The sequence below is a fragment of the Chrysochloris asiatica genome, unplaced genomic scaffold, assembly GCF_000296735.1.
Source record: "Chrysochloris asiatica unplaced genomic scaffold, ChrAsi1.0 scaffold00127, whole genome shotgun sequence".
Lineage (NCBI taxonomy): Eukaryota > Metazoa > Chordata > Mammalia > Afrosoricida > Chrysochloridae > Chrysochloris > Chrysochloris asiatica.
This window is the reverse complement of record NW_006408645.1, coordinates 4,533,603-4,543,935: the sequence shown is the minus strand read 5'-3', so window position 1 is coordinate 4,543,935 and position 10,333 is coordinate 4,533,603. Positions and strand designations below refer to the sequence as shown.

General features: G+C 35.4%; 1 protein-coding gene across 4 annotated transcripts in view; it reads right to left on the bottom strand.

Annotated features, from left to right (window-relative positions):
* Positions 1-10,333, bottom strand: part of LRRFIP2 (leucine rich repeat (in FLII) interacting protein 2) — a 125,225-nt gene that overhangs the window by 38,580 nt on the left and 76,312 nt on the right. For all 4 annotated transcript variants that reach the window (XM_006869160.1, XM_006869161.1, XM_006869162.1 and 1 more), the window contains one exon: positions 5,339-5,509. In XM_006869160.1, coding sequence (XP_006869222.1) covers positions 5,339-5,509 — 171 coding nt within the window. The remainder of the gene's footprint in view (positions 1-5,338; positions 5,510-10,333) is intronic.

Below are 10,333 nucleotides of genomic sequence, written 5' to 3'. Positions count from 1 at the left end.
ATATATAAGACTTCTCATATAATCTAACTAGTATTGTTCTGGTAATTGGACATACAACAATGAAGCAGAATACAAAACCTAGAAATCAACCTAACTGCAGATACAATATATTAAACAAACCAAAAAAATCATCTCAAATCAATGAGTTAACACAGAGTTTTTAATCAATGATTGTTGGAAGAACTGTACATCCATATGGCAAAAAACTTAAATCGGAACCATATTCATTATCATACCTCAGGAAATTTTCCAATGGATCAGAAATGTGTTGTTGTTTTAAAAGAAGCATTGGAGAGGGGAGACAAAAAATTTGCCAGTACAAGAAGAAAAGGTAAGTAAATGTCTACCAGCAGGGAGTAAGGAAACCTTTACTAAGAAAGCGATTAAACAAGCAGTAACAAGTGATCAATGAGAGCACATAAAAATTAAACACTTTGAATGGCATAAGGCACCAAAAGCCAAGTATAAAGACAAATAAAAATATTTGCAAAATCATATGTGCCACTCACATCAGTAACAAAGGGTTATCTTTCCATATAGAGAGCCTCTAAAATTAGGGGGGGGGGGGGAAACAAACCACTAAATGTATAAAAAAATAGGTTCAATAAAATAACACTTCTGAGAAAAAAGGAATGCAAATAACTCTGAACATATGAAAAGATGTTCATACTAAGAGAAATTTAAGTTCAAATTATATTTTTTTACTCAAACACTAGTAAAAACAAAAAAATCTGACAGCGTACTCTGGAGAAACAAGCCCACTGCAAAGTAGTATACACATAGTATACTTTGGAAGGGGATATGACCACATCTAGCAAGATTGCTATATTTATCCTTTGATACAACAGTGCAACTTGAATCAAATCTAACCCATATATATATTGATAAAATACAAAAATACTTTTTTATCAGGACTGTTTGTCACAGCAAATAACTGCAAACAACTCCACTATGCAAGAATACAAATTGGTGAAAGAAAAAAAAAAGTATACCCACATAACAGAATATATCCACATAACATTCATGAAAAGAGTAAGGAAAATTTTTATATACCCCAACCATAAGGTGATAAAAATCAAGGTGCAAGAAGGAGACTGTAATCCATTGCAGTGAAATGAACTACTATAGGATGAGTGTAAAACTGATGTTTTCCCATGTAAACTATCTCTCAATTCACAATAAAAAACGTTTTAAAAAAATCAAGGTGCAGGTGGCGCTTGACTGTCTTATGGATATGGTTTCCCTTGCCTATTACCATCGCTGTTGTTGTTAAGTACCGTGGAGTTGGTTCCGACTCATAGTAACCCTGCACAGGGTTTCCGAGGCTGTTAATCTTTACGGGAGCAGAAAGCCTCATCTTTCTCCTGCGGAACGGCTGGTAGTTTCAAACTGCCAACCTTGAGGTTAGCAGCCTGATTCGTAACCACTACGCTAGCAGAGCTCCTTAAAGATAGGGTTAGAGGTGGGTAAAACACTACTAGCAAGGTATATTAACCATGGAACGGGCAATCATTCAAAAACAAAAGGACAGTCTTTTCCTAAGGACAAAATTGAGAAGCGATGGCAAGGTGGGTGGAATGCAAATAGGAATCACAGGGAGGAAGCAGTCTAAACTGTTGTTGCATGGAGGGGATTATAATTGAGATGAAACAAGGAGCATGATTCATAGAATGTAAAGCTGATGATCTTGTTTGTAAACCTTCACTAAGTTCACAATAAAAAGTTTAAAAAAAAGAGTAAGAGACTTAATAAACACATCCACTAATATCAATGTGTGAAAATTATCTGGACCCTGATTTTTTTTAAATTCTAAGAAAAACCATTTATAACATTTGAGTTCATGGAAATTTTGACTATGATTAGACAGAGATATATAATATAAACAAATTATTGTCAACTTTTTAGGTAAACATAAATGGCCTTGTGATTATGGTTTTGCTTTTTGAAAAAACAAAACAAAACACAGAGAAAACCATATGAGTGAGAAAGCTATATCAAAATTCATATAAAAGTATGGGAGGCTTAGGACTTGCTTCAAATAATATGGGAGTGGGGTGAGTAGACAGAGCAAAATTAGCTGTGGGTTGACAGTTGTTGGGGCTCGGTGATATATTCTTGGGGGCTCTTTATATTCCTCTGTATACATTTTATATGTTCAGAATCCACAATCACTCAGATACATATAAAAAAAGAAATCTCTTAAAATGATTACATATTAAAAGAGGAGTAACATAATTAAGACATTTCTAATCAGACATTCTGTTCTTAAAGCAGATACAGAAACAACGTAAGATGCAGTTATTATAATCCCAAGATAAAGCTTAAAAATGATTTACAAATTTATTATTAATACTGTTGTTGTTGTTGAACAGTCTACCCTCACCATCTGCTGCTATAATGGAATCTACCAGAGTGTCTACTCTCTTTGTCTCTGGATGTGAATGGTCTACTGTTTGAGGCAATATCCGATGATAGGTTGGAAAACAAAGTCTTCTACATCACAGTATGTGAAGCAGACTTCTAGAGTCTCAAATGAAGCTAACAGATTTTTCAAATTACAAAAAAAAAAGACAAGATTAAAAACCAATAAAACCTCCATGTGTGCCTTTAAGATATTTCTATATTTCAATAAATGATCCAAAAACCAAAGCCACTTCCATCGAGTTGACTCCAACTCATAGCAACCCTCCAAAACAGAGCAGAACTGCCTCTAGGATTGCCAAGGGTATAGCTCTTTATGGAGGCAGACTGCCTTATCTTTCCTTCACAGAGTGGATGGTGGAATTCACAGCCAACATGTCTGTCGGTGAGCGCTTAACCACTGCACAACCACCAGGGCTCCTTCATTTCAGTAATGCTGACCATTAAATACTTGTTGTTGTTATTGTTAAGTGTCATCGAGTTAGTATAGGGTTCAAACAGCCAACCCTGTGGTTTAACAGGCTAGCGCTTTTCCAACAGCACCACACCAGGAGTCCATTAAATACTTTAGCGGTGGTGGTGGTTGTGGTTGTTGTGTGCTATGGAGTTGGTTCCAACTCATGGTGTCCCTGTATTGGGTTCTTGAAGCTGTAAATCTTTACTAGAGTAGAAAAATTTCATCTTTCTCCTATAGAAAGGCTGGTAGTTTCGAACTACTGACCTTGAGATTAGCAGCCCAACTGGTGACCACTACGCTACTAGGGCTCCTTTAGCATGCAATATTTGTTCTATGGTGTTAAAAGCAAAGTGAAAGCCAGAAGTAAACATGAATAATTTGTGAGAAGGCAAATAAAGTAATTCATAAGATTTGAAGTGAAATATGATGGCTCAAAATCGCCAAAAATGGAATACAGGAATAGTCCAAGAGGAAACCACTCATCGCCACTAAGTCATACACTTTAATGGCAATTGTTGAGTCCTCTTCTCTGCCTGTTAGATCCTAACACTTTTTTTAAAATGATCAAAATAGAAGTTCAAACCCCAGAGAGACTACATTAATTATGCTGGTTCCTTAGAGATTACATTAAAAGCTTCTTTCCCTTTATTTTGTTAAAGTTCACATTCTCTAATAATTCATCAATAATTGTGTTCTAAATGACTTTCTAGAATCTCTCTATGGCAGTGTAGTAGCAACTCGTTTCTGGCATTAATATCTGTTTGTCCTCAGCTTAAATTGATACCAATAAAATTAAAAGTTAAAGTCTCATAGGCTTTTAAGAGAACTTAATTTGCTTTCTGCAGTTGTCAAAGGAAAAATTGGGGTCTTAACAATTGCTTGTTTTACTAACATAATGCTTACACAATATAGCTTACAAACCCCTAAAGAAAATATCTATTAATTTATGACCCACATTGCCTAACTAGCTAAAGACACCTTTTCAGTCATTTAGGAAATGGGTTCTCTAAAACTATTTAGGGAGGTTCAGAGAAAAATGAACAATCTCATTAAGATAGAGCCTTTGGAGCTCAGTGGAATTCCAGATAACAGGAAGAAACTGGTAATTTGTTATAATAGCCCCAATTAAGAGCTAGAAAATAAAGATAAAATATGACTAGTATTCTATTTTCAGAAAACTAAAGATCATAAGCTTTTCCTTAAGAAAAGAAAAAATTTTTAAGTTTAAAAAGAAATATACTTTATGGCTTGACATGGTATTATGGTGATTTCCTTGAACCATTCTATTTTGACTGAAACATTAACAGGTAAGCGACAATCTTCCACTAACCCTATTACTTTTATTAAGTTATAGGGCTTTTCCAGGAAGTTAACAGGTTATAATTAAGGGCCAGAAATATTGAGAATACAGTTCTTCTGTCAGGACGGCCTCTTCTCTGTTGTGCCTGTGAGCTGGGTTTTCAAAGAGTACTCTAACTTTATTACTTAGCTTGAAGGCGCTCACCTCTAGCTGTATGGATAAGCAAATCCAGCTCCCCAATTAAGTACATGGAGGTATCCTACTCTGTAAGGGAGCCTCCGGCCCAAAGTCACTCAGCTCTATTTGTTCTGTGGGCTGCTAAGCCCTACCACACTGTCTGGTGCTCTGGCTCTTGGCTCTGCTGCTGTTACTCTCCTGTTACCCCTCTGGTGTCACAGCTTTCTGTCCATGGGTCAAAGTGGCTCAATGCACAGGATCTCAGGGTCCAAAAGACATGTTCCACTTACTCTTTATAAACACTAGTGAGATTTACTACCGCACCCCATTCTGAAATGGCTCATTTACAACCTAGTGGGATGGTACATTGACCAATCCCTTCATAATATTTGCAAGTTTTTATAATCACAATCCTGTTAAGAAGCATCTTCTCGCACTTTATCTTACCCCGACTGAAGCACATGTAGTTAAGCACTGGAATTGACTCAAACATTGTCAATGATCAGGAAGATGGTACAGGACCAGGCAACATTTTGTTCTGTTATTCACAAGGTCATCATGAGTCGGAACCCACGAGACAGAAACTAACAACAGCAAATGTTCGGGGAAAAACACAGGAGTAAATCCTTGTGACTTTGGGGTAGGCACCGACTGCTTAAATTACCTAACAAATTAAAAATCTGTCCTATGAACACACCATCAAGAAAGTAAAAAGATAGCCCATAGAATGGGAGAAAATATTTATAAATCATTTATCTAAAAAGGGACTTGTCTCCAGAATATATAAAGGAATTTTACTACTGGATATGCTTTCTAGAAGAGATTTATGTGCGGAAAAACTCGTACTGCTTTCTTCCTGAAGTCATGTCAGTGATCTGAGTGTATTTACACACAGTAAATTGCAAAAGCCAATACCATTACTTTCTTAATACAGGATTTCATTTCCTGACCGACAGAATGGTATGATAAAGTTAAACAATTACCTTAGACTTTTCTTCATTTTCTCTATAAAATTCTGCCATCTGTTCCTCTTGTTCTTCAATAACATCCTTGAGGGTATCCACCTGGTAGATCAGATTGTTCTTCTCATTATCTAACTGTGCATTGGAGACCATGGCTTTCTTGTACTTTTCTTCCACTTCAGACAGAGATTCCTACAGCAAAGTCAGAGTCATCAGTCTAATATCTGTAATATGTTCACTGATTACATATAATACACACAGAAAATTATAGCACTGGCACAAAAACATTAAGATGCATTTTTGCAAAACACAAGCAGCTTAGGGAACTCCTTGTTTAGTAACATGCACTAAAACAGGGAGACAATAATAAGCCAAAAATGCCTTTCTAAGAATGACATGTGCTCACTGTTCTTCAAGAAAAGAAAAAAATTATGGAGTAATGCAGCCTCTGAAAGATGAAAAGGTGTGCAGACAAAATATATATTTTTAAGGAGCATAGAATGTAAATCATCAGTATCTTCAGTTGCTGTTATAATTTTTACATACTTTTTGGTGTTTGGAATGTGACAATTACACAGAATGCAGCTTCTCTCTACAAAAGTAAACTTTACCTTTAATTGAGTTTTGCCACTGCCTTAATGTTTGTTTTCAGTGCTTTTGTGAACAATAAGGCTAACAAAATGTGTAAACATGTTTTGCTAACAATTACTTAAATTTATTTTTAAATAAGCAATACAAAAAGGGAACTATCACAAAACGCCTGAAATGTTATATTTCGAAGTTTTTGTGTTAAAACAGCTGACAAGTCTGGTTTTCTTTGTTTTTAACATATCAAATTTAATATATTACTACTGCCTAGTTGCTATTCCTTTTAAAAACTAAAATGAAAAATATCGTACATAGAAAAAAATCATCACTTTTCGATACAAGTTTTAAAACAATACTATGTAAGTATTTAACAAACTAAAATCAATAAAATATAGCTGAGCCAAAACCTTTACCTTAAAATGAATTGATTTTTTACAAGGTTACCCAAGCAACTCAAAGTGGAAAGAATAGTTTGTCAACAAATAGCATTTTCAGTAATTGGATATCCACATGCAAAAGAGGGAGTCCATATGGAGCCTTACCTCACGTCATACACAACAGTTAATTCAAAATGACCAGAGACTTAAATGTAACATGTAAAACTATAAAACTTTAAGAAGAAAACACAGGAATCAATCCTTTTGACTTTGGGGTAGACACTAGCTACTTAAATTAAACTATGTACATTAAAAACTTGTACTACAAACATACTATCAACAAAGAAAAAAGACAGCCCACAGAATGGGAGAAAATATTTATAAATCATTTATTTAATAAGAGACTTGTATCCAGAATATATATAGAAATTTTACTACTCAATAATATAATTAAAATTCAATTTAGATTTGGGCAAAGAATGTGAATAGACATTTCTATATGAAGATAAATCAGTAACTAATAAGCACATTTGATAAGATGCTCAACATCATTATTCATCAGAAATATTCCAAGGAAAGCCTTAATGAGCTCATTAAGTAAAATAACAACAACCAAACCTCCTGCCATCAAGTTAATTCTGACTCATAGCAAGCAAACATAGAGAAGTATTTCCTACACTGTAAATCTTTATTGGAGCAGCTGGTGGATTTGAACTGGCAACCATTCAGTTAGTATCTCAATGCCTAAAATGCCACAAAGGATCCTTTCACAACTATTGTTAACTTCCATCGAGTCGGTTCCGACCCATAGCAACCCTGAACAGGGTTTCCAAGGCTGTAAATCTTTACGGAAGCAGAAAGCCTCATCTTTCTCCCGTGGAGCGGCTGGTAGTTTCAAACTGCTGACCTTGTAGTTTGCAGCCTGATTTGTAACCATTACGTTACCAAAGCTCCTTTTCACAACTATTAGCAAAGATAAATGTATATTTTTTAAAAATTGAGAATAACAAATGTTGGTAAATGCTGCAATCCTCATACAGTGGTATAACTACTTTGGAAAACAGTTTGGCAGTTCCTCAAAATGTTAAACACAATATTTGCCATAGCAGCCTAGCATTCTACTCCTAAATATCTACCCAAGAAAAATGAAAACATATGTCCCCATAAAAACTTGAGCACAATAGTTCATAGCAGCATTACTCAAAATAGCCAAAAATGGATATAACCCAAATGTCTACCAACTGACAAATGGATAAACAAAATAGGGTATTATCCATGTTGTGAAATACTACCCGGTCATGTTGTTATTGTTGTTGTTAAGTGCCGTCGAGTCAGTTCCGACCCATAGCGACTCTGTATAGGGTTTCCAAGGAGCAACTGAAACCTGCTATAAAGTGGCTAAAACTTAAAACATTATGCTAAATGAAAGACCCTTAAAAGGACACATATTTTATGATTTCATTTATATAAAATGTCCACAATACAAAAACCCACAGAAAGTAAATCAGTGGTTGCTCAGTGCCAAGGGTGAGAGCTGAGAAGGAGGAATGAAGAATGGCTACTAATGGATCCAGGTTTCTTTTTGGGATGATGAAACTGTTCTCAAATTAGACTATAATGATGGTGCACAAGTCAGTGACTATGTTAAAGCCACTGAGGATGGTATGTACTCTTTAAATGGGTGAAGTGAATTGTATGGTATGTGGATTATATCTCAATAAAACTACTAAAAATACACAAATAAATATACCTGTAAAATTACTTAACAAATCAGAATTGCATTAGCAAACAACACTTACACTAGGATTGGCCCCAATTATGGCCAAAATAAAGAACATAAGCAAGGTCAAGTGTATAACGGTCTAAATATGGCAGTATCTTTTTCACTTTTTTTTTTAACTTTCTACTATGAATTGGGTGAAGATTTACAGAGTAAATCAGCTTTCCATTCAACAATTCATACATATTTTATTTCATGTTATTGACTGTAATCCCCACAATGTAACACTAATCCCACTTTTAACCTGTTTCCTATTTCCACTCTACCTTCTTTCCTAATCCTTGCTGTTTTCTGAACTTTGTCCTGGGCAAATGCTGATCTTTTGATCCCAGATGCTCACTTCCCTAGTGTTGCTGCTCACCTTATACTGCTGTTGCTAAGTGTCATGGAGTCTATTCCAACTCATAGTAACTCTAGTCAAGGTTTCTGATGAGCAACTGATGGGTTTGAACCACCAATCTTGTGGTTAAGAATCCAGTGATTATCCTACAGCACCACACCACACATTATACACCTGCTTATTGTTTGGCTGACAATTGAGTGACAGGGATGAGTCCAGTTCCAGGCCTGAAGGTAACTAAGAGCCATAGTCTTGGGGGTTCTACTAGTTAAAAATAGAAGTATCATAATATAATAGAGAATTCAGAATTGTTCTGATTCATCAGAGGGCTAATAGCATTTTAACAAGTCCTTACCTATCTAGATCAATTGGAGTAAAAAATGTCATAAAGACAAGATTCTACATTCTATTTTGGTGAGTAACCAACTAGGGTCTTCAAAGCTTCAAAGGCATGTAAATTACAACTACTGGTTCTTTCCATTTAGAGGAAAGAGTGAAAAAAAAACAAAGACTAAAGAAAATGATTAGTCCAAAGGAATAATGAATCCATGAACTATATAGCCTCTACTAACCTGAAAACAGAAGGACTAGATACTGTTCAGCTACAACCACTGACCACCCTTGACTAGGATAACAATAAAAGGTACAAGATAGAATATGGAAAAATGGTAGAACAATTCAATTTCAAAAAAACCAGACTTACTGGTGGATTTGAACCACCAACTGTGAGGTTACCAGTCCACTGCTTATCCTATAACACCACTGACAAGCCTATACAGGGTCCCTATGTGTTGGAACTGACTCAGTGGCACTTAACAAAAACATGCAAGGATACAACAAACAATGCAATGAATTGTCATTAAAACTTATGGAATATAATCTTATAAATAACAGACCACAAATGACTGTTTTAAATTAAGTGTTAAGGTTGTTTCAATGGATTTAAAGCACTGGATTGCAATGTCGGTTTGAACCACAAAATTCGCAGTAAACACTAACCAGCCGCTCCTTGGAAACCTTATACAGGGTCATTATGAGTCAAAACCAACTTGACAGCACTTAACAACAACAACATTATATATGTCATAATGAAGGAGCTTCAAAAACGTTTGTGAAAAAATGAAATTAAGGGATAATGTAATTTTCCCACAAATGTTTTGAAACACCCAATGAAGTATGTCAAGTATGCTTTAAAAGTTCAGAAGAATGGCAGGTGATCAAGTCAGGCTGAGACCCACATAGAAAAAGGGAATCCTAAATAAGTTCTTCTGTGACAAAATCTACCAAATCTGGGACTGATTTGGTTAACTGAATATTAGCAGTTCACAGGTGGGTGCTAAAGAAGGGTAGGGCCCTATAACCTGACTAACCAAGTACAGACAGCCTGGTACTAATTGTCTGAGAAGGTATGTTGAAGAGTACAGTTTCAGTTTCTGAAATTCTGAACACGAATTTCTGGATCCTATAATACCTTCTTTAGACAGCATAAGAGACGACTATACACATGGACATCACCAGATGGAATACAAAGAAATCCAATTGACTACATCTGCAGAAAGAGATGATGGAAAAGCTCCATATCATCAGTGAAAACAAGGCCAGGAGCAGACTGTGGAACAGACCATCAATAGCTCATATGCAAATTCAAACTGAAGCTGAAGAAAATGAAAACAAGTCTACGAGAGCTAAAATATGACCTTGAATATAACCCACCTAAATTTAAAGATCATCTGAAGAACAGATTTGATACATCAAATACTAAAGACTGAAGACCAGAAGAGTTGTGGGATAACATCAATAACATCATACATGAAGAAAGCAAAAAGTCATTAAGGAGACAAGAAAGAAGGAAAAGGTCAAAATGGATGTCAGAAGAGACACTGAAACTTTCTCTCCAGTGTAGAGATGCTAAAGCAAATGGAACAAATGAG